Source organism: Plecotus auritus, assembly GCF_963455305.1.
Source record: "Plecotus auritus genome assembly, chromosome: 5".
Taxonomy (NCBI): domain Eukaryota; kingdom Metazoa; phylum Chordata; class Mammalia; order Chiroptera; family Vespertilionidae; genus Plecotus; species Plecotus auritus.
Window position 1 is genome coordinate 38,257,756 of NC_137776.1, and position 23,569 is coordinate 38,281,324.

The 23,569-nt window shown below is 58.8% G+C and overlaps 1 protein-coding gene across 30 annotated transcripts in view; it reads right to left on the reverse strand.

Moving 5' to 3' along the window:
* Positions 1-1,077: 1,077 nt before the first annotated feature.
* The window catches only part of KIF1A (kinesin family member 1A), a 74,643-nt gene continuing 52,151 nt past the window's right edge, over positions 1,078-23,569 (reverse strand). For 6 of the 30 annotated variants that reach the window (XM_080668499.1, XM_080668498.1, XM_080668497.1 and 3 more), the window contains 20 exons: positions 22,759-22,877; positions 22,550-22,605; positions 21,643-21,751; positions 21,331-21,397; positions 21,147-21,231; positions 19,613-19,718; positions 19,086-19,211; positions 17,363-17,389; positions 12,562-12,585; positions 11,352-11,466; positions 10,389-10,522; positions 9,552-9,613; positions 9,024-9,169; positions 8,369-8,569; positions 7,818-7,895; positions 7,253-7,377; positions 6,190-6,342; positions 5,572-5,764; positions 4,709-4,842; positions 1,078-4,366 (listed from right to left, as the gene is read on the reverse strand). In XM_080668499.1, the coding sequence (XP_080524625.1) occupies positions 4,324-4,366; positions 4,709-4,842; positions 5,572-5,764; positions 6,190-6,342; positions 7,253-7,377; positions 7,818-7,895; positions 8,369-8,569; positions 9,024-9,169; positions 9,552-9,613; positions 10,389-10,522; positions 11,352-11,466; positions 12,562-12,585; positions 17,363-17,389; positions 19,086-19,211; positions 19,613-19,718; positions 21,147-21,231; positions 21,331-21,397; positions 21,643-21,751; positions 22,550-22,605; positions 22,759-22,877 (2,103 nt within the window). In that variant the 3' untranslated portion in view covers positions 1,078-4,323. The remainder of the gene's footprint in view (positions 4,367-4,708; positions 4,843-5,571; positions 5,765-6,189; positions 6,343-7,252; positions 7,378-7,817; positions 7,896-8,368; positions 8,570-9,023; positions 9,170-9,551; positions 9,614-10,388; positions 10,523-11,351; positions 11,467-12,561; positions 12,586-17,362; positions 17,390-19,085; positions 19,212-19,612; positions 19,719-21,146; positions 21,232-21,330; positions 21,398-21,642; positions 21,752-22,549; positions 22,606-22,758; positions 22,878-23,569) is intronic. The other 24 variants (XM_080668488.1, XM_080668493.1, XM_080668485.1 and 21 more) reach the window with 11 other exon arrangements.

Below are 23,569 nucleotides of genomic sequence, written 5' to 3' on the forward strand. Positions count from 1 at the left end.
CTGGGCCTCCCATTCCATCATCAGCACCCACTGGCCTGCATCTGTACTTGTAACTCCTGCTCCCACCAGGCGGGACCTGGCCCTCCGTCTCCACGTGTCCACGCAGAAGGCACGGTCACAGTCCACTGTGAGCACGCCGACCTCCACGCCGGGCTCAGTGATCCATATTGCTGATCAATGTCGACTCATTTTTTTATTTTTAGGTACTTTTTGATTTTTAAATAAAACTTAAAGGGAAGCTCATCAACCTTCAGCGGAAACTTCCACCCCTGTGACAAACGCATGAAGCCAGTAGGCACGCCGTCACCCAGGAAGGGAACGTTCCCACCGTCCCCGGGCCTCTCGCCTTCCTTCCTGGTGCCGCTCGTGCACTCTTCTGGCTCATGTTCCCACAGGCTCGAGTTTCTTGTGGACAGGGGCCCGTCACCGGAGCCCGGGTCTGTGAGGGGCACTGACCTTTTTATTGCTGAACGGGATCCCATGTAAGGAAGGACCACAGCTGGCGTGTCCATTTCTCTGATGTGAACACGTAGGTATTTTTTCTTTTGGTTTTTGCCTGGTACGAATAAAGCTGCCACGACGTTGCCTAGGCAGCCATGGTATGTGACACAAGAGCCATGGGTGAGACGTGTGGGCTGTGAAGAAAGTTGGTGTGAAGATTCACACACATTGTCTACCCTGCCCAGATTTCACTTCCTTTTATTTATGGTTTTGATCGTATTTTCCTGATGACGGAGGATGCTAAGCACATTGCTGTGAGCTTATTGGTTATTCAATACTTCTTGCTCATATTTTATTAAGTGTATGCCTTTTTATTATTGAGTTATAACGATGCTTCGTGTATTTTTATATATTCTGGATACAAATCCTTTGTCCTAATCTTGTTTTACAAATACCTTCTTCCAGTTCCTGGTCGTTTTCTCCGTGATGCATTTTGGTATGTCTAGAAGTGTTACTGTTTTGTGTTTTACATTTATGTTTAAGATCTATTTTGACCTAACTTCTCAACCTTTGTGAAAAGTCTAAGATCCCCCACCAGTGACCCGATGTGCAAATAATGCACAGCAGAGGCCCGCGCACTGGTGCTGCGTGAGGAACACGTTTATTTCATAACTGGACAGAGCATAGGTGCACACAGTACAGGAGCCTAGAGCTAACACTCGGGTGTGGGACGTCGGGGACGGAATCATTACGGCAGGATGGCAGTTACGGTGCAGGGGCGGGTGTGCCACACAACCACGTATGTACAAGCCACAGGGAGCCCCGGGGACAGGCAGCTACAGGAAGCACAGGCCCAGGAAGAAGCTGCAGCCTGTTGTTCAGAGGACCAGCGTGGCAACCTGCTCATTCCTCCCCGAGCACTTCGCCACACCCACCTGAGGTGGGACCGCCTCACACAGCCACCTGGGTGTATGTGTGTGCGCACGCGTGCGCATGTGTGTGGGGTCGGAATGAAACATTGTCATCTTACAAGTGGTTATTCAGAACAGGGAGTCCTTGCAACTCTTGAGCATTTCAACCCACCCTGGACACCAGCCGGGTTATTGGAGCCCATGGCCGGCCGGCCTGAACCCAGCATCCCCTCCCCGGGACCTCTCCCTAGGCCTCTGGAAGGAACTCACACTCCGCTGGAGGGACAGAGAGCCGGATCCGGACAAGAATGGCTGTCTTTCAAACAAAACGAGGCTGCAGCCTGAGCAGCGTCAAGCATTCAAACAAAAACCATCAGAGTTGGCTTTCTGGGTCTCTATCTCCTCCCCACTCAGCAGGGACAGACGCCACACCAGACCTGACTTTGCTCTCTGCACCCCGAAGGGTGAAGACCCTCCGGGGACCCCAGATGAGCCTCGCTTGTCACAGATGTGGAAACAAAGTCCCGGTTTGTTAAACAACTTGTCTCAGCTAACATGACACATGGAGGTTCAGGCAGGGCGGACACAGAGACCAGGCTTCCTGACTCTGCATGGTTTTCCTCTCTGGTGACTCTGGTTGTCTGGACTTGGACCTAGGACCTCCCACTACAGCAGGCCGGGAAGGGACACCAGGTCCACCCCTGGCTCCTCATCACTTTCAAGATGGCCCAGGCCAGAATGACAGTCCCTGGAAGCCTCCATGGCCGTGGAGGCTCCTGAACTTGGAGTGATGTCCGGAAACCCTCTTGTGGGCCCCTTCCCTCAGCCCTGCCGAGGAAACAGGTGCTCTGCAGGTTGGCTGGCCTCAGACACCTGTGCCCTCATGCAAAGGCCTCAGACCCCCTTGAAGCCAGGCCCTCAGGCTGGCTGACCTGAGTGGGCCATGGCTGGGCCCTGGGGAACCTGATTGTCTTAGAACTCACCCCTCCCTACTTCTCCCTGCCACAGGCTGCATAAAAGCCAGTGTTTGTCCCAGACTAGCTCCTCTCCTGTGTGTCTCAGCCCACCACCTCCGGAAACACCTGTAGAGGTGAGCACTGTCCCTGTTTCTGGATAACGCAGAGTTCAGTGCAGGATGGAACTCTCACCTGGGACCTGGAGGGAAGCTGCTGAGCCCTGTGCACCCAGACGCGGTCCTGGACCCTGATGCTCATGGACGGCTTCCCCTCAGGAGCACTGTCCGGGCACAGAAGGGCTGCCAGCCTCCAGCTGGGCTCGTGCAGGCTGGTGGGCACACATGGCTGCCACAGGGTCCACCCTCCTGCATCCCTTATCTGAGGCCAAGCTTAAGGGGCCTGAACAACTTTCCAAAAGGAAAACCTCACTGGAACCTTGTCCCTCAGATGGGAGCCCACACCACACATCCCTAGAGGAAGGAAGGAGCTGGGGGCACTTCTGGCCTCAGTGCCCAGAACCATGGGAATGTCCATGTGTCATGTCAGCACCACGTGGGGACAGAGTGGGTCTCAGAACCACTGTCTTCAGGGTGAGCTGGAGTCCTCCAAGCCAAGTGGAAGTTGGTGTCAGTGAGCGGTGCCCAGCAGGGCTGGCATGGATGGAGGACGGTGCCAGAGAAAGCTGTGGACCAGCAAGGCTGGGCATGAACCTGGGGCTGAGTGAAGCCCGCTCTGGTGGGGACAGCTTTGCAGTTTTTTTCATGAGCTTAAAAGAGGCCCAATGTGCCTCGGGTGTGGGGACAGGTCCCAGGAGACCCCCAGGCCCTGTGGTTTCTCTGCTGGGTTTAGGGCCTGGGCAGGACCCTCGGCCAGACTCTTGGCCTGCGCTGACTCCTGTCCTGTCCTGGCCAACCCTTGGGCACGGGGTCTGCAGAGGGGCCAGAACAAGACAATGGCGGCACATCTGATGCAGAAGGGGGAGGAGCCCATGGCATCTTCTCACTGGCACTCATGGGAACTCTCTTCTCTTGGGGCAAAGAGGAGAAATCTCAGACTTTCTTCCCAGGAGCAACCTTGAGCTCACCCCATTTCTTACAGCAATTGGAGGGGCTATAACCTCAAGCCCCTCGCGGCCTGGACAACCTCTAACCCCAGCCAGCCTCGCCCTACCTGCCTGGACATATGACATGAGTGTGGGCTCCTGTCCCTCCTCCCCGGCCCCTCCAGCATAGCCCCTGCAGCCCTACCGCCTCCCTCATCTCCCACACCCTCCCGGGAGCTACACTGGCACTGCTGGGAGTCACATCTCAGGTGGCTGCTGTGCAGGTGAGATGTGGGCTGTACCTCCTGCTAGAAGCGACACACACCACTTTCTGTGCTGCTGGGACTTCAGGCATCAGGTCCCCCTGACACAGGCACACACCCCAGGACGAGGGCCTGCCCCATGGGCAGCTGGGGAGAGGCCTCAGGCAGGTGTCCCAGTGGTAGCAACCTCACTGTGGTCTTCCGAGGCAGCTACCCCACCCTGTCTGTCCCTAAGAGGCTTGGGAGCTTGGTGTGGGAACAAGAGGGAACAGGGTCCATCTGAATCCTAAAGGTCGTTAGAAATAAATACTTATAAATAGAATACAGTATTATAGTTAACTTCTGAGTGGACTGTTTCCATGTCGCTAACTACTGTATATTAATTATAAGTCTGTCTATGCTTAAAAAAATATTAGAATGTCACCGACGCCCCTGACTGGTGCCCTCTGGTCTCTCCAGCATCTCCCAGCTCTTCCCCTCCGGGGAACAGTCTCAGAGAAGGAATGATGACAAACACGGCCTCCACTGGGAGCATGACGGTCATGTGGTGCAGGTCCCGGCCAGAGGCGGGCTCGTAGGCCCAGCACAGTGCCCCTGGGACAAGGGTACTTGTTGGTTGTCTAGTGGGAAGGGCTGGGTGGCAAAGACAGACGGATGGTGAGAGGGGGCAGGCCGGGCCTGCTGGCTGTCTGGAGGGGGGTGTCTTCCACTCAGACTCGCATCTGGGCAGACCTCCTTCTGGAAAGCTTGGACCTGCGGGAGGGTTGGGAGAGAAGCAGAGTTCAGGGAGGACGGAGCCTGCAGCTCACTGACCCCAGACCCCTTTGGTTCCCTTATCACCCGAGAGATGTGTCACTATGACTCCTGTGAAGTCACGGAAAGGCGGCGGGGGGGCGCCCTGGCTATGCAGAGGTATTTCCCTACAGAAAAGTACACCTTGGTGGCAGGTGAAGCTTGAAAGTTTGGGGAGTTTATCCACTCCTTGAGCAGCAATGACAAACATGAACATCGGCGTCCCTGAGGATGTCCCAGGCCTGCACCCTCCCCCGTCCCAGTGGAGGTGGAAACACCCATCCAGGTCTGAGGTGGCCCTACCGAATGGTCCCGGCCAGGAGCGGGTTGAATGCGTACAGCCAGTCGTGCATGTCCTTGTCGCTACTGGCCTGCAGCAGGATCCCGCGGTGCTCCGTGCACACGGCGAAAGTGTGGGGCGTCTGCAAAGCACCGCGCTGTGAGAGGCACCGCCCCTCCCTGGGGTCAGCACTCAGCCAGGGAGGAGGGAGCAAGAGGGGAGACCCACGGGAGGGGGGTGCTGGTAGGGCCATGTGAACTCTCTGCAGTGTGCACGGCCTGGCCCGGAAGGTTCTGCAGGATACCCATCTATTCTCATGCCCCAGGGCCCTTTGCCACTGCTGTGTCCCCACCTCATGGGCCAAGGCTCCTTCCCCTGGGACCCTGGCACAGCTGTGGTCCAGATACGTCCACTGGGCCCCGTAATCCTGGCCTCCCTTCTTCTTAAGCCTGCGCCCTTGGCATTGTGGTTTGAGTTCCCATCCCCACCCCAGGGAATCAAAAATCACCTAGTGCCACTGTAATGGTTGAGGGACGGAGTCAGGGCTCCCAGCACCCACGTCCACAGCTGCACTTGCTCAGAGGAGCAGGGCCAAGCTGGGGGGAAGGGGGCTGGACCCCTGGGCCACAGCACTGCTGGCCTGTGTGGCTCAGCCCAACCCACCATGGACATCCTCAGGAGGGGACGGGGTTGTTGGCCCTCGAATGGGAGAAGGTTAATGCCTGTCCCAACATCACCACTGGTTGCTACCGGGACTATGAGCCCCATGAGTGGTAGAGACCCTGGGACAGGAAAGGCCACCCCGGCTCCTGCCCTCTCCTTCCCTGCCTGGACGCACTGTGTCCTGCCAGCCCAGGGCCCACCCATCCCATTTCTGTGGCCGCACCTTGAGCATGGCCTGCTGGTCCTCGCTGTACTCCACCTGGGCGGTGGAGAGGTTGAGCACAAACCTCTCTACAGTGTCCTTGTCATTGTTGTACATGTAGGCATAGGGCCGCCGCACCACCACGTAGCGCTTGGCCCAGCCGGCCGTGTGCGGCTCAAGGAAGTGCAGGTAGCCTTTCTTGGAGACGATGGGGCTGCGGGACAGGAATGTCTGCTCGTCCACGCCCTCCTGGCAGCCAGTGGGAGGCCCCAGCTCGGAGGTCCACTGTCCACCACGAGCCAGGTCCCCAGCCATGCCGCCAGCGGGCCTCCGAGAGGAGCAGCCAGAGCAGAGGCACCTGGGGACCTGGCAAGACCCCAATCTGGGAGGCCAGAGACCAGAACCACCCACCCATCTCTGAGCCGCGCCCCCAGCTGTAAGATGGAAAAGCGTAGGAAGGCTGCAGCTGCCCTGGCCTGTCACGCTGTGACCCACGACCACACCCATCAACAGTGCTGTGCTCAGGACATTTGCATGGTGGCCACACTGGTCCATTTGCAAACACATTACCACCAGGGCCCTGCTCTGACCTCCCCCAGCCCTAGGTCAGGGGGCAAGGCTGGCTGGTGACCTGCGCACCTGACCCGGACCTCCTGGATGTCAGGAACCAGCAGGCGCTGGGGCTCCTTGTCCGATTCCGTGGCCCGAACAGGGGAAAGGATCTTCTTGGAATCAGCCTCCGGCACACTCTCGGGCTCCGGGCTGGCCGGCCGGGAGTTGGGCTGCAGGCTCCTGGGGGAGAGGAGGGATGCTGCTGCCCTTCACTGGGCCCAGAACCACCCTCCCCAGGCTCCTGATGGGGTCTCATGCTCTCAGAGTCACTGTGGGCACCTCTGGCTGTCTGACCACCACACCCATGGTCTGGCCCACCCGCCTGATTCCAGGATTGTGCTCGACATCGTGAGAAGGGGTCAGCTGTGAGGGGCTCCACACCTTTCTCCTGTGGTGCTTTCTGCCCCTCCCCCTTCACCCCATGAAGGTGGCTGTAGCCACTCGTCATCCTCCAAATCGAGTTGAAAGAGACACAAGTCTCTCAGGGACCGTCTGGCCCATGGCCCATGCCAGGCCCTATGACTGGACCTGGTGCCCAGGAGGCCTGTCTCAGGAAGACAGCCAGAGGATTCAATGCCATTTTTTTTTTCTTTTTAAGAAGAAATTTAGGAAACGCCAAGGGATTTAAAATTGGATGATCAGACATAAGCGGTGTCAGCAGTGTATGGGGAGGGTCTCTTCCTAGCACGGCTCCGATGCCGCGTGTCCTTGTCTGCAGTAGAGGGCTCAGGTTTTTCTCACTGAGCATTTTATGAGCGCTGCCCCATGAAAAGCGTTTCTTGTTTTGTGCTATTTTGACCTGTTCCTGCTTTTATTCGGGGCTGGTTTTAAATGTATGCATCAGCAGAACATGGTCTCAGAAAGAAGGTTAGGACATCACGCTCACATGAGGCTGGGGGGTGGGCACAGGGAAGACTCTGGGGCAATGCCTGCAGACCCCATGCCACCAGGCCCGCCCTGGATGTCCGGCTACCCCGAGTGACTTGGCCACCCGCGCCCCCTTCTCTGCACTCTGTGCCCGAGTCACGGCCATCGTTATCGGTAGTCTTGCAGAGCTGGAGGCTGTGCAGGAGCCTGAAGGCTCACTCACCTCAGGTCGGCTGCTCCATACCGCCCTTCGACCAGAGAGGGACAGGTAGAGGAGGGAGTGAGCGTGGCCACCCCCAGAGGGGACAGGGACGTGTCCTGCAGCAGTGTGACGGACATCTCAGAGAGCTGTGGAGGAGAGAGAGTCTTTTACAGGGGACACAGGGAGGGGACAGTCTCGTGGTGGGGACACCGAGGCAGTGGCCAATTCCTGAACCTTTGCTGGTATTTGAACTCATTTAGGGCACCCCCACCCTCACTGCAGGTACCCCCCAACCCCTCCCAGCCCCATGAGGGACTCATGGCTGTAGGGCTTCAAAGAGCATCGAGGACCACACTGGGTGGTGCTGGGGAAGTGTGGCTGAGCCAGACTTTAGGACGTGCAGCACCCTGAAGACCATGGGGAGAGGCCCTCCCGGGCAGAGGGAGAGGCCAGCAAAGAGGACAGAGGCAAGCAAGGCAGGCTGCGGAGCAGGGAGTGAGGACCCAGGAAGGCTGGAGTGCCATGGGGACACTGGCGTGGAAGGCCATGAGCCAGGGTGGGGGTCCGGGCCTGACGCGGCGCCCACCTTGCTCTCGCTAGCGCTGATGCAGACGTGGCTGTGTGTGTACTCTCTGTTGAACGTGTGCGTGAGGAGGCGCAAACACTGCAGGAACAGCAAACACCAGTCAGGAGTCTCCTGGGACCGGGCTCAGCTGAGGGCTCAGCCCCCAACAACACAGAGACCTGCCCAGGTGCCCGGCACTTCAGGTCAAGGTGGGAGCACCTTCAGGCCTCTAAAAAGATGGGGCAAGCCAGGGAAGCCTCCCAAGGCAGGCCTGGGCCTGGGCGAAGGCCTGCTCGGTGGGCTCCAGCCGCAAAATGGGTTGGGATTCGGGTGGTCAGCTCCCCATCAATGTAGGTATTCAAGAGAGGACAAGCCACTGCTCAGGGAGGAGGCTGTAAAAGGCTCCCAAATTCCAGCGTAGGTGCGGTGGGGGCTGTGGGCAAGGGGACTCTATAGACCCCTCATTCTCCCAGCTCCGGGCCCTGACAGAGCCAGCATGGACAAGGCCACGTCACTGGAGCCCTGTAGGGGCTGGGTCATGGCCGTGCTGCCCACCCGCCCAACTGCCCTACCTTGACGGCCAGCTCCCGCTGCCTCTCGTTGGGAGTTTCCAGGGGCGACGGTCGGCCATCAGCCGAGAGTGGAGAGGAGGCACTGGACAAGCTGCGGGACTCAGAGTCCTCGCTGGAGGCCGGGGACAGCGTCTCGGGGACGGGTCGCTGGGTGGTCTCCAGCTTCTCCCGCAGCAGCAGGTAGTGCCTGGTCTTCTCGACCTGCACACGAGAGCCAGAGCATGACCTCACCTGCTGCACTCAAGGGTGAGGCAAGGGCAGGCAGCCCACTGAGCACCAGGGCCCCAGGTCAGATCCTGGGAGAGCAAAGCGACCCGAGGCCATGCTGCTGACGGGCATCAGCCCCTGCGGCCAACACGCTGCCCTCCTTCCATCCTGGCCTCCCACCCAGCCTGTGCCAGCCCTGAGCAGATGGATACTCGAACTCCGGCACAGCATCCTGCAGGGCCCAGAGGGTGGGTATGGGCCTCTGCTGCATGCTGTCCACAGCTGCTGGACACTGGCTCCCGGACTTAGTGACATAGAGGGCCTTGCCCACCCTGATTTCTAGTCTCTGTCTCCAAGCCGACAGCCCTCTGCAATTAGGTCCATGATAGCAGTCTGAGTGCCATCACTCGCTCTGTCCTGGGGTGGCCTGGGACCCCCACAGACTCACCTCCTGCAGCAGGCTCAGCTTCTCCAGCTCCCACTGGTGGTCCAGGATCAGGCTGTCACTGCGGGGCCTCCAGCCCGCCAGGTTCTCCTCACCCCGCACGTAGGCCACAGACGTGTCCAGCACCCGACGGCGCCGCCGCTGCATCCCTGAAAAGGGGCACCTGTCTAACCACGTCCCTACTGGGGGTGCAGGGACAGGGCCCTGGGGCAGCTCCCCGTCCCCTAACCCTTGGTCCACCATCAGAGCCACCCTGGGCTCGCCCAAGGAAAGTCATACAGCATCGCGTCCCATGGGGGTGAGAGCTCGGGATGCCCTCCCTTCTGCCTGCCTTCCCATTGCTGCCTCTCCCCTCACTGTCCCCCAGCCCCTCAGAACAACCTTGGAGAGGCCCGTGCTTCTCACAGGGAAGGAACCCCCCAAATGGCAGCTTCGCTGATGTCACCTGGAGTGACCGAGAGAACCCCAGGTGACGCGCAACTAAGTGCCACCCCCGCCCCGCCTGCCACAGAGAGCAGGACAGACACCTACCTGGGCTGCCCGCATCGGCCACGTGGCACAGGCTGAGGTCATATACACCGGTCACACGGTTGCTGTTGGGAGCAGAGGGGAACATGCTGTCATTAAGCACGGGGATGCCCGGGACCAACTCTCATCACCATCAAATGCACATTGGGCACCTGCCCTGCCCATGCAGGTGGCCTCAAAGGGGGGAGCTAGGTGCCAGGCCCCCACACTGCAGCCCTACACGGATAGGCCCCATCTCAGACCCCCTTTTCCCTGGGACTGCCGATTCTGCCAAGGGCACCCACCAACCCTCTTGTGGACCTCTCAGATGCCTGGTCGTGGCCAGCCCAAGGCCACTGAGTACTGACCCCCACACTCCCTCCTTCCAGCTGTGCCCAGAGCGGCCTGGACATGGGGGGTCCACGGGACAGAGCATGTGGGGAACTTCACTGCCTTGACACTGTCCCCACAGAGTGCAAGGAGTGGTGGGAGTGTGAGAGGCACATCTGGTCCTAGAGTCTGACCCTCAGGTGCTGCCAGCCTCCATCCCGAGTCCTCTCCCAACCTGCCCCCCGCCATTTATCCAGCCTCCCCCGTGTGCAGGCGAGGGGCCCTGATGGCCCAGACCCCTGTGGCCCCTGGGAAAGAAGGTCACCTGGTGGTGGGGTGCATGTGGCTCCCTAACATGCCATTGGTGTCCCCCTGGCCTCCAACAAACCCAACATCAGGGTGAGGAGAAGGGCCGAGAGCAGGGGGCCAGCCAGAAGCGGACAAGCTGGGCTCTCGTCAGCCTGTGCCCGAGCATCCCGAGCAGTCCGGTCTCTGGGTGACCAGGGTGCCCTGCCCGCTCCAGCAGCTCACCTCTCCGAGGCCCGCAGGCTCCCGCTGCCAAACAGGTTTCGGATGGAGCGTGAGGCGGGCAGCTTGGCGTCTCGGGAGTAGAAGACCATGCAGAAGTCCTTGGTGATGACGGCCGGCTGGGCACAGTTCTCCATCTGCGGGGACAGGGAAGCAGGGGCTCTGGCACAGGGACACCTCCTTCTAACCTCCTGGGGGCAAGAGCCACGGCACTGACCGTAGCCCAGGCCTCACCGGGCCCCGGTGGCCCCAGAGCAGGCGGGGAGTCCCTGCTCCTCGCTGGAGCACCTCCCAGCAGAGGCAGCAGGCCCTGCCTCCCAGGGCCAAGGGCCAGCTTCTGTGCAGAGGCCCCGAGGGTCACCGTCTCGGGCCTCAGCTGCCTCACCATCAATCCCGAGACACGCCGCACAGAATGTCTGTGAGAATGTACCCACGCGTGCATCTAACCCGCCACAGACGACATCACGGTGGCGGATGTGGTGTCATAAGCAGCTGCTCTTTGTGTTCCTGAAGCTCAACTGTAACTCTGACAAAGCCGATGGGCACTGGGGACTTGTCTGGGCAGAGCCATTGCAGATGGAGGAGTAGGCTCTGGGGGCGGGGGGTGATGCCCTCACCTTCGATGCCGACCCCAAACTTCCAGATTCCTGGCTACTGTACCCACTAGATTCGCCCAGGCTCCCAGCCTGCTCTTGTGTGTCAGGCCCTGGGGATAGGGAGGAGGCTTCTGTGTTTGAGCTGCCTGGAGCATCGATGCCACCTGGCCACACCGACAGCCCATACAGTAAAGACACGGATGGGCTGACAGCACTGCCGCTTGAGGTGCATGGAGGTCACGAGGACTTGGGGAGACAGCAGGGTCATGTGGGCTTGTCCAGAGCACGCTCGCCCTCCTTGTCCTGGGCAGGCACCTCAGGCTCAGGGGACAGGTGATTTCGGTGGCGTGCCTGGGCATAGGAGTCTTGCCTCAATGTAAGCAGAGACGGTCATATAGATCTTCTCTCGGTATGGGGTGACACGGTTCAGCAGGAGGGAGTTGTGCATGGAGCTGTCCCACGCAGCTTCAAACTGGTAAAAGGTCCTGGCGGGAGCAGAGAGAGGTAAGATAACGACGTGCAGGCCACACTGGGTTGGGGTGGGGACATGCAGACGGACAGACAGACAGAGACATGTGGGCGACCCACAGGGAGTGTCGCTGGGGTCACAGGTCTGGAGGCCTGGGAGGGCAGCGTCCAGGAAAGACAGACCCCTCCTTACTCAGGACTGGGGGGGCTCCAGATGCCACCAGCAGGGTGGGCCCAGCTGTCACCTCCACTGTGGACGAAGAGTGGCATGTGGTAGCCCATAGCTCTCAAGCTGAGAGCAGGGAGGGTGAGGAAAAGGAAAGAGGGGAAAGACTACAAGGGTGGGGACAGGGCGGGAGCCTCGGTCTGAGTAAGGAGGTGCCATGGTCTCTCCTTGGACCCTAAGGAACCTGCCCCAGTTTGCAACACCCTCCAGGGCCCACCTCCTCCATTACCGACTCGCCCCTGGGAGAGGAAAGGCCCTCGGGGAGGATGCTGGGAGTGGAAACCGGGCGGCCAGTTGCAGACAGCTCCACTGCCCACTGCGACCAGGCTCTCCACTCAGGCAGAGCAGGCTGGGCCTCTCCTCTGCCCCCATCTCCAACCCGGAAAGACAATGAGCAGAGCATGAGCCAGGGGCCGGCAAACCACTCAAGCCATGGACGGCAGAGCTCCTACAGTCTTGCCTGCATATTGGAGGTGGGGAAAGTGCCTCAGTCCCCACTGTGGCCGCCCCGTGGGCCCTGGGCAGCGCTGCACAGCCCCCTGCCTCGCCCGGTTTCCATCCAAGCATCTGCACAGAGACACAGCTGAGAAACACGTCAACACAAAGCCGGGCAGTGGCACAGGCCCAGGAGTGTAGAGGGTGCCTGGGAGCCAGGCCGCGAGGGGCATGGGCAGCACCTCCGCTGCCCTTCTCTCTGTGGCACGGCCCAGGGGCGCGGGGCTAAGCGGTGTCGGACATAGGTCATTGAGGACAAAGATCCAGGGGAAGGGATGTAAGGGCAGCGGGCGACAGAGGGGCAGAGAGCGCGGGGAGGCATCAGAGGAGAAAGGAAATTGAAAAGCGAAGAGGAAGGATCAAGCGAGTGCGGAAGAGAGAGTGATTGTACCTAGTGTCATTTCCGAAGGAAACGCTAAAGGCGAGGCAGACAGGACACACGTACACACACAGAAGAGATTCATATGTCAGAACAAGCACTGTCACCGGCTCGGCACAAGCTAACGGACGCAGGCCACACACCACTCCAAGCACCACCCACAGTGTCTGCAGGGAGAGCCTGGGTCTATCCCCTGCAGGACCAGTGGGCATCCCTGGAGCTGCAACTAAGCCCTAGAGGGACGCTGTCCATCCCGGGGGGCCCAAACACCCAGGCCCTGTAAGCCCATGCCTGCAGTCCCCAGACTGCCCAGCTCCAAATGCCATGGCATAGCCACCTGGCCTCATCCTGTCGGCAGACCTGTCTCCCTGCCTCAGAGATGCCTGGTGGGTTACAGGAGCTGTTACTCGAGCGCACTGCCTGGAGCCTGGGGGGCGCACGTTCGCATCACTGAGATTATTACTAGCGTTTCCACTCCCCCCGCCCGGCCCCTGCCCAGGAACTGGGCCTGGGGCTGTGGGAAGCAAGCCCACCAGACACGAGGCCCCTCGGAGACGCTCTTGGTGAGAGGCCCTTAGTCAGGCTAGCTCATTGCTTTGTCCTGATCGGACACTGGTGACCCAGAAGGTCTCCAAAACCTGACTGGTGGGTGGTGGGAGAGGCCCTCCTGGGCCTTTTACTGCCCCATCACCCAGGTGCCAAGAAGGCCAACCGGACCAGGGTCCAATCTGGCACAACCATGATGCTGCCCCAGCCCCAGGCCACCTCCTGCAAACCCCCCATTGGCATCTCCATGTACCATGGGTTCCAGACCCTGGAGCCCAGGCAGGGAGGGTTCTGGAAACCCATCCTGAGCCCCAGTTCCTGAGGCCTCTGCAGTGGGGGTCTCACCCAGACCCCAAGTGAGAGTCAGCAACGGCGGCAGGTGTATGCAGGGTGGGGTAGGTGGCAGAGTGACAGCCACAAGGGATGCCCCAGGATTGCAGGGCACAGTGTGGGAACCAAGGACAGTTGCCCTTCAGTCACACGGCAAGAACACAGACCCAGAGAGGCCAAGAGGATGCGGCTGGGAGGCTGAGGCCATGCCAGGACCCTCACTCATGAGCAGCACAGGGTCCTCTCAGGACCTCTCTGGACACCAGGTCACCCAGGAAGGAGCCCCATTCCACATGGCACCCCTCACTCTGCCCCACGAGACATTTAGCTAATCCCCCAGATACTGTCAGGAGAAACGTGTGGCCCAGACGTGGGGTCCCGGGCCTGCGGCATCAGCACGCTGTGGGAACATGTTAGAAATGCAGACTCCCAGGCCCCACCTCAGACCCGTGGGGACCCTCTCCCCTCTCATGAGGCACGGGGTCTCAACAAGATTCACACCTGGGCCCTTCCCAGGGAGGCTGGCCAACCTTTGGGGCACCAGACTGGGCCACCTATACCTGGTGGGATGGGGTGGGGGTCACTGTGGGCCACTGGGCTCTTCCTTAACACCCCAGCACTTTAAGGGCTCCATGGACCCTTCTGCTTGGGGCGGGAGCGTGGGCCCTGGGTAAGAAGAAGGAACAAGGGGGGAGGGCCTTGAACCAAGTGTCACAAAACCCTCCTCCTCAACTCTTCCTAGGTGGCTCTGCCCTGTGCCCCGTGTGAGACACCTGGTATCTCAGTGCAGCCCCTCGGGCAAAGTGGAGCAGTTTGTACAGAAAACATGTGTTTTGCTCAGAGGCTATCCATTTTAAATTAAGGAGGAGTTTTAATTAAATGCTAACTGGTACTACTGAGAATTACAGGACTTAGATGTACAGTTACGTGTACAAGTCCCAGTGCTGAGGGCTTTTCATGTATCAAGTCATTTAATCCAGGCAGGGGCTCATATTAACCCCATCCTGAGGGGGGAGGAAAATAAGGTTCCAGAATGTTCCGCCACTTGTCCACACTCACACAGCCAGCCAAGGGCACAGCTGAGTGGGCAGCCACAGCCTCATCAGTTCCACCCTTGGTCCCCACTCCACTCTAGATGTCCGGGACGGGAACCTCCCTCCACCATTCCCACCATCTGCGAGTCCCTGCACCACCCAGCACAGTGACTCCCGCCTGTGAGGGAGGCTCATGCCCGATCTTGGGGGCTCCCCTTTCCCCTCAGTGCCCTGAGCCTCCTCTTGCAGGCCCTGGAATTGGGGATGGGCTCCCTGCTCAGGTGCAGGGCTGAGGCTCATGAAGTCGGGGGGCTGAAGAAGGTCCTACTGACAAGAAAAGCCACCTCCCACTCCTTCCCAGATGCCATGTCTCCTTCAGGCCACGGGGTACTGTTTGCACTTTACAGTACGTGCTTAGAGCAAGCATGTCAAACTCGCGGCCCGTGGGCCAATGCGGCCCACAACGAGTATTTTTGCAGCCCAGCCAATATAACGTATGTAAGAAACATTTAATAAAAATTTCGTCACTTAATTTTTACAATATCCTGTTACATGTACATAATCTATATATATATAAAAGCTTAAGTGACCGGACGACCGGACAGTAACTATGACACACACTGACGAGCAGGGGGCAGATGCTCAATGTAGGAGCTGCCCTCTGTGGTCAGTGCGCTCCCACAGCCAACCTCCCGAGGCTGGCCAGCCTCCCTAGGTCCCTCCCACCAGCTGGCCAGCCCCAATGAGCCCCGATCGGGATTGGGCGAGATGGCCCCAATTGCAGGCCAGGCTGAGGGACCCCCACCCATACATGAATTCGTGCACCGGGCCTCTAGTTATTAATAACAAACTACAATGTTTGCTAATGACTGATTACTATAATCGTGTTGCATTCATTTCCCTTATGCGCAGGTGCACCATTTCTCTCCACTAATACGAGCAGGGAATATTTTAGCAGCCAATTGCTATGTCATTAGTCTTATACTGACTTGTTTGGTGTGCGCAACAGGAAATATTTTGCTTTCAGAGAAAGCGAAAAATAGGTTTATTAGCGTTACGCTTATTAATTTCTGCAGTTATTCAGTGTTTGGTAAGTGAATGTTCAAGAAAAATACTAATTTTTATTAAAATGTTCTATTATTTTATGTTAATGATTACTCATTTATTTTAGCCCTTTGTATTCAGCATGTCTCTATCGAAATAAACCTACGTTTCTATGAAAACTGAAGCTTTTGTTTTTTTGTGGCCCAAGTAAACTTAAACCTTGTTTATTTGGCCCGTGTTAGCCTTTGAGTTTGACATGCTTGACCTAGCACCTTCCTGGAGCCACCATGTTTGAGGGAGGTGGTGTCTAGGACCAGCCTGAGCACTGAGCTGGTTGTTGAAATGCAAACTTAAACAAAATACCCACACCCCTTTGCAATCATACTGATGGGCAGGAAGTTTCCACTCATCAAGAAACCAGCCCCTATGCTGGGTCCCTTCCGGGGATGAGCCGAGGCTGATGGGCTCCCACCAGTGCCTTCTGAGGACAGAGTGCAGCGGCCTCGGCCAGCCTGGCCCACCTCCAGGACCAGCTAGCAGGCCGCCTCCCCCAGCAAACCTTCCCGGTGGCCTGGGACAGGCAGGTCCCTGCTCCAGGCCCTGAAGGCCTGTGCCCCCTCCTCAGTGCGGCCACTACCACTGCAGGTCGCTGCCTCCCCCAGCTGGTGTCCCAGGGAAGGGCCTGTGGCAGCCTCTGTTATTGAACAGGTATGTGTGCATGCCCTCAGGGACACACCCGCAGGAACACTCACAATGCCCAGCTGTCCGGACCAGTGGTCGGCAAACTCATTAGTCAACAGAGCCAAATAGCAACAGTACAACGATTGAAATTTCTTTGGAGAGCCAAATTTTTTAAACTTAAACTTCTTCTAACGCCACTTCTTCAAAATAGACTCGCCCAGGCCGTGGTATTTTGTGGAAGAGCCACACTCAAGGGGCCAAAGAGCCGCATGTGGCTCGCGAGCAGCAGTTTGCCGACCACTGGTCCAGACCATCACAGCCAGGACCCAACAGGGACACAGCCCCAGGCGGTCCGGCCGTGCGTCCCCCCAACCCCTGTGTAGCTTACAGGCCCAAACATTCAAGCTGGAAGCCTTTAGGCTACCCACAGGGAACCCTCAGGACCACCACATGGAACTCTGGCCAAATCCACCGGGACCCAGAATGTGACAGCCTTGACCCTTTGCTCAGAACAGACTCAAGTCTCACGGGCACAGTCTGGATTAGGCACTGAGGCTGTCCAGCCTCAGGGGCCTCGACTTGGTTCAGCAGGGATGGGAGGTCCCCAGCCCAGGAACCTGTGCCTCCAGTGGTTTAGCCTGAGACCACCCAAGTGAGTCCAGAGACTTACTGGGCCCTTCACAGCTTTACTGTCCACTTACTTCCTAAAGGGTGTGTGGTGGCCACAGCCAGGTGAGGGGCTCATAGCCAAGGGTGGAAGGGGCAGAGGTGGAGATCTGGCAGAGTGGCTTCACTCCATTCCTCTTTTTTGTCATCTTTTGAGGAGCCTGGCCAGCCAGCATGCATGCAGAGCGCCCGCTGCCCTCCGGCAGGGTGAGGTCGGGTGGGCACGGGCTGGGCAAGGCTTGGGGTGGGAGGAGCGGGAGCCAGCCAGTGCCTACGGGAGGGCAGCAAACTACCAAAGCAGCCAAAACCAAGAGAGGGGCAGAAGAGACTCAGCCAGGGGGGTGAAGAAGCAATTTCAAAAATCAAAAAGGAATTCTAAGGAAATAAAAGATGAAGAAACAGGAGGGAGAGGTGAGCAAGTGTAGAAGGAATCCAGAAAGTAGAAATTAAAACTCAGGGCTGGGGGAGGGGGCAGGGAGATGCTGAAAGAAAACCAAGGGCACAAATGATACCTAGGCATGTCCGAATCAAGAAACTGCCTGCAAAACACAAACAGTCACAGGTTAGTGAGGCTTCGGGGCAGTGGGGGTGGGGCAGCGGGCAGGGACAGCGGGCAGCAACAGGGAGGGAGAGCTGCACAGAGAGAAGCCACCAAGCTGGCAGGCCCACTCTGAGCCAGGGAGGCTGCAAAGCGTGGGGCCTCAAGCAGGGAGGCTGGGGCTGTGGCAAAGCTCCTGAGCTAGGCTGGGGTCGCTGAGCCTCAGCATCTGAGGGGGCAGAAGGAACTCTGTTCATCTGAGGAGCAGCCGGATCCACCACCGGGCTCCGAGAATGTCAGCCAGGGTCCCGGAAGAAGGCCCTAGGGAGGGGCCTGCTGGACTGGCCGGCCAAGCCTTAGCATGGTGCCTGCCCAAGGCTTTTCCAGGGCAGTGCGGGAGGTGGGGTCAGGCGGGCCAAAGCCAAGCATGGGGCCAGAGCAGCGATGGTCTACGCCGCCTTCCTGTCCTGGGTCCAGGGCCCTGACCTCAGGCACGGGGCTGATGGACCCCAGAGCTGCCTCACTCCCACAGCCCCCAGGTGCAGGACCAAAGCCCATCAGCAATGGGTATGGAGCCTCCAGGGACAGGAAGGACCTTTTAGCCAAAGCCCTGCTGGCTTGAGGTCCAGCAGCCTCCTAGGCTACCCTGGGACTTAGCCCAGGGCTGAGGCTCCCCAAGGTGTCCCCAGCAGCAAGAAGACCCCCAAACACGGCCCTCAGTGTGGGGTGGAAGGCCTGTGAGGCACCCCCTCCACCCCTTTCCTTTGCCTCCCCACTCCCTTCCTGCCCCAAGAATCTAGGAATTGCCAGAGGTCAGGGGAAGGCTGAGGTCCAAGGCATCACTCAGCATGACACACAGACCTCTTCTAGGGGGACATGCCCTCCTGTGGGGGTCCTGATTCCCATGGCCCAGCCACAGCATCCCACATCTGTGCAGGCAGCCCCCGTGTGGGTGGGCACCACGCCTTCACCGCCAGTTCCCAGGGTGCATTCGCACAGTGACAGGCCCACTTCCTGTCTGCCTCACCTTCCCAGGTCAGCCCCAGCCTGCTTGTCATGGTGTCACCTCCACATGAGAACACCCCCCAACACTCCCCCAATCTCTCCCTCCTCTGGATATGGGTGCAAGGTGAGTTCCTCCTAAAAGGCCCCAGGGCAGGGCTGGAACCAGAGCCTCATCTGCCCCTGTTGGGTCCCTGTTTCCCAATCCCCAAGTTGCTCATCTGAGGGATGGTCCCTTACAGCCCCCTCTCAGAGTGTCTGAACCCGAGAGTCAGAACAGGAGGCAACTCCCCAGGACCCTCTGTCCATATAGACATGGGCACTTCTACAATGTGGGCACCACCTCCCTCTGCAAGCACATGCAGCCTTCACAGCCTCAAGGGCCCATGGAGACACCCACAGGTCGAGCTCAGAGAGTCAGGCAGGAGGAGGGCTTGGGAGCAGCCGGTGTGGGACTGGAGCACCCTGCTCACCTCCCCACAGCCCTGGACAGCAGCCCCTCAGACACAGCCATGCCTGCCAGTGACTCCAGGGCGCTCTCCGCAATGTCAGTTGTGAACCCCCAGCTCCAGTTGGCTCCAGCATCTCCCCGTCACATCCCTCCCACCCTGGCTGGTTTGTCCCCAAGGTGTCCCACACCCAGTCCACTGTGCCAAATGCCGGGACAGCCTAAGCTGGGAGATCTTGACCATCACCTGGGAGACTTGACAGGAATGGCCCAGTGACAAGGAGTAACTGGTGGGCACACTTTCACCCAGGATGCTGGGCTGCCAACCCAGTGCGCCCCTGAACCGCCTCCAGGACCCCTGGTCGGTGTTCCCCTGTCAGAGGTCACACAACTGCCCTCAGCAGCAAGGTCGGGGAAATGTGGGATGCTTGTCCTCCCACCACCCATGGTACCCACCCACCCACTAAACTCCCAGACAGGACCCAGCTCATTCCCACAACTGCCCCACAGTCCCTGCCAGGAGATTGAATGAACAAAGATGCTCACACATGCACCATGGGACTTTGAGGCCACAAGCCTCCCTCCCTGCTCCCATTCCCTCAGGCAAGAGGCCTAGAAGCTTCGGGGCCAGACACCCCAGCCCATGTAGCTGGACCCCACACATCTAGGCCAGCCAAGGATACCACAGGCTGACATCCCAACCCCTGGGGCCCAAGCCGGACAGACTAATCTCCAGGGACTCAGGATCAGAGCCTGCCACCCAAGGGGACTCACCGGTCATCCTGGGCCGGGTGGATGTACCCAGATGAGAGAATGTTGAGAGATAAGATGTTGGGGTCAATCAGGGACTCGTCTGTCTCTGGAGTGTTTCGGATGCGACCTACGGAAAAGGTGACAGGTGTGTGTCACTTCCAGGTGGGCAGGTGGAGGCACTAGGTAACTGCTCACACCTCTGCCTGGGCCGGAGCTTCTGAACAGAGGCCTGCAGAGAACCGGCTCCCGGTGTGGCCACCAGAGCATCTGTTGAAGGGTAACCCCCTGGTGGACAGGGAAACCCATGAAGGGTCTGCAGCCGGCCCGCTGCCATGGGTCAGTGCACAGTTCTACCATCTTCCCTCCCGCAGTCTAAGTTCTGAGCTTCTTCCTCCCTCTCCTCTCTCCTAACAGATTCCAATCGCTCAGCCCAAAATGCTCAGGCTTCCTACCTGTTGGAAAGGAAATCTTAGCAAGATGAGGACAAAATGTTCCCTCTTCTCATTATACTTAAAAAAGAGAGAGAGAAGAAACAACCTGTGCCATCAAATGCTCCTGCAAGGGGCTTTTCCAACAGAGTCCCCCAAGCTGCCGCCTGCACACACTCAAGAGGCGGCTGTGTCTGTGGAAGCTGCCAGAGCCGCTGAGTCCAGAATCCTGCCTGAGGGCCTCATTCATCACTTCTTGCTCCGGCAGTGATGGTGAAATTGACCCCTCCGCTTCTTTGAGGATGGACACATCCCAGCTGCCTTGCCCTCAAAGCCCTCTATGAGCCCCAGGGACATGGCCACAGACATGCCTAGGGCGGGGCTTCGAGAGGAGCCATCAGCTCCAGGGCAGGCGAGGGCTGGGGCCTCACACTGACACATGGGAATGGACACTTTGTGTCCTTGAATGAAAACCGGGAAGACACATTCTTTACAGGTTGGCAAAGGAAACATCGCTGGTAGACTAAGAGTTCACAGCATGATGTCACAGAAGAAAACCGGCTAAGATCCTGGATGAATGGAATTGTGTCCCCCAGCATATATGCTGCAGTCCTAACCCCTGGCACTGCGGAACGTGACCTTCCTGGAAGGAGAAGACCCCGTTTGGCAGCTGTCGTTAGTTGAGATGTGGAAACACTGGGCCCGAATGTAATCTGACTGTGTTGCTGTAAGCAGAGTCCACATGAAGACGAAGGATTGGAACAAGGCATCTGTACAGATTCTACAAGAGGCCAGGAGGGGAGGGAGTATGGCCACCTGCCAACCCCTCTGTCTAGGATTTATGCCTCCAGAACTGTAAGAGGAGAAATTTCTGTTGTTTTAAGCTACCCGGTGTGTGGTACAAGCTAGCACAGTGATTAAATAGATATTTGGAATCATCACCATGGCCTAGTCTCTCCTTTTCAGGTGAGGGACTAAGGCACAGAGAGGTTAAGTGACTTGGCCATTATCACACAGCAACAGGGGCAGAGCTGTGGTTAGAATTCAGGCATCTGGGTGGGCAGGTCCATTGCCTTACCACCAACCCAGCCCCAGCCCCCAAGGCAGACTCAACCCGCCTCACTTACCCACGACTAGCTCTCGCACTTCCTTCCAGCGGATATGGCTGCCCGTCTCGTGCAGCAGCGTCACCGTTATCCGTCTCTGGATGCCCTGTCAGGCACCAGGAGAGAGGACATGGTCAGGGAGCCTGGGGGCCATGTGGGGCAGGGGAGGGGGCATGAGTGGGCTGGGGCAGGGAGGGCCTGGCACCTGGTGGAGCAGGAAGGTCCCCAGGCATGGCATGCCACCACGGTGGTCCACCACTGCAGGGATGTAACTGGAGAGAGAAAGATGTGTGAGGCTGGTGTCTGCCCTCCCCACAGGCCCAAGCACAGTCACGGGCCCCAGGAGTGGAAGGAGGGAGAACAGGAAAGTCACCCACTTCTGCTGGTGAGATGGGAGGCTGTCCCTGGAGATCAGAGTCAGCGGGGCAAGGAACCCATCATGTGCCACCTCCTCCCCCACCATGGCCCTCAGGAACCCCAGCCCCCCGGCACGGGCACACTGAGCGTGGGGACGCACTCGCCATCGGCCTCCAGCTCACAGATCTCAAAGTGAACCAGCAGGTCGTATTTGCAGTGGCGTGGCCCAGGGCAGGACCGTGTCAGCGTGCTGAGCTTGGTGGCGGGCACTGGGGGTGACAGGAGAGAAGCACGCGCTGATGAGAGACCGGACCCACCATGCACTGAGGGCTCGCTCAAGGAGGGTGCCAAGATGGAAGACACGTGAAGGCAGCGAGCTCATCTCACTCCAAGAAAAACCACCAGCGGCTCCCCACCCCCTGTCCCAGGAGGTGCCCACTCAAGACTCAGCAGCCACTTACTAGCTCAAGATCAGATATGACCACGTGCTTCTCCATGCCCAGGGGAGGAGCATGTGGCTACACACCCCAGCCCTTGAAGAGAGGGTGGTGGCTTGAGATGCCACAGAACCAGCAGACAGCAGGAGGCACACTTGCTCAGAGGCCCACAACCCGCCTGGGATCCCTGCTAGATCACACTTTGGCCACAGCCTGAGGCACCTGTCCAAGCACCTCTACCCAGCACAGGCAAGTCCTGCCCCTCAGGTCCCACTGGCCCTCTACTCGTGACCAATTCCTGCAATCAGGCTCAGATGGTCCCCAGCCCCTCAACGCCTTCCTCTCTGGGCTCCCACACCTCTGTCATCTGCTGCAGGAACCCCTGAGGCACAGGGCAGGCACCTGACCACCACCCAGTTGCTCTGTGCCTGATGAGGGGCAAAAGACACAGGTGTTTTTCTCTGCTATCACCCCATGCCCAGAATGGAGCCCCTCACTGCATGGGGACCCCGTGAGGCCTAGTAGGTGCATGGGGACCCCGAGGCTGGGAGCAATGACCAGCATGAGGACTGTGCTCAGCTGCAACCACACTGGCACCCACAGGGGCAGACTCCCAACAGCTCGGCCTACCTGGCTTGGACAGTGGCATGACCCGTGGGAAATGGCGGCGTGAGGGTCTCAGGGGGCTGTGGAGAAAGAAGCACCCATGTGAGGCAACCCAGCGGGCTGGCGTCTGCAGGGGTCTGAGCTGGAGCAGGGAGCCCCGCCTGCCTTCCTCCCTCCCACAGGCCCCCAGACCCGCCGGAGGCCCCACAGGACCATGAGAACTGGGCCAGGACCTGAGCACGTCCTTGCAGAGGGGCGGGAATGGGTGCTGCTGGTAGTGGCCGAAGACCTCGAACACGATGGGCTGGCTCTTGATGTATTCGATGAAGGACTTGGTCACCTCCACGGCAATCTGGTGGCAAGGTGGGCAGGTGATCAGAGGGGAGCACAGGGCCTCCAAGGAGGACCGAGCACTCCAGGCCCAGATGGAAAGCCCCATGGGCCTGAGTTCCGCTCATGACAGGGACAACGCTCCTAGCCGAGGTCCTTCCAGCCCTGCTCTCCTCCGTCACCACCCAATGGACCCGTCACCAGATGGGTGGCTTTGTCCTCTCTTCCCAGTACAGATGGGCTGGGCCAGAGCGCTCAGCTGCCCTTTCAGACCACAGCGCTCGACATAATGACCAAGGCCAGGGTGCCTCTGGGTCTGGTCTGACCCTTCTGGGGCCCTAGCCCACTCACCAAGTTACGGGTTGAACTGTGTCTCCCCAGATCCCCACCCCAGTTCATAAGTTGCAGCCCTAACCCCCAGCACCTGTATTTAGAGGCAGAGTCTTTATTGAGGTCAGAGAGTTAGATGAGGGCATTAGTATGGCCCTAACCTAATATGAACATGTGCTTACAAAGGGGGAAATCAGAACAGAGACAGGTACCGAGGGAAGACCCTATGAGGCCTCAGGGAAATGACGGGCATGCTCCAGGGCAGACTGGGACAGATGCTCCCCTCGGGCCCAGAACAACCCTGCTCACACCTCAGGCACCTCTCCTCCAGACCTGGGAGGTGACAGTGTTTAGGGCAGCCCAGGAAACAAGTCAGCCAGTGTG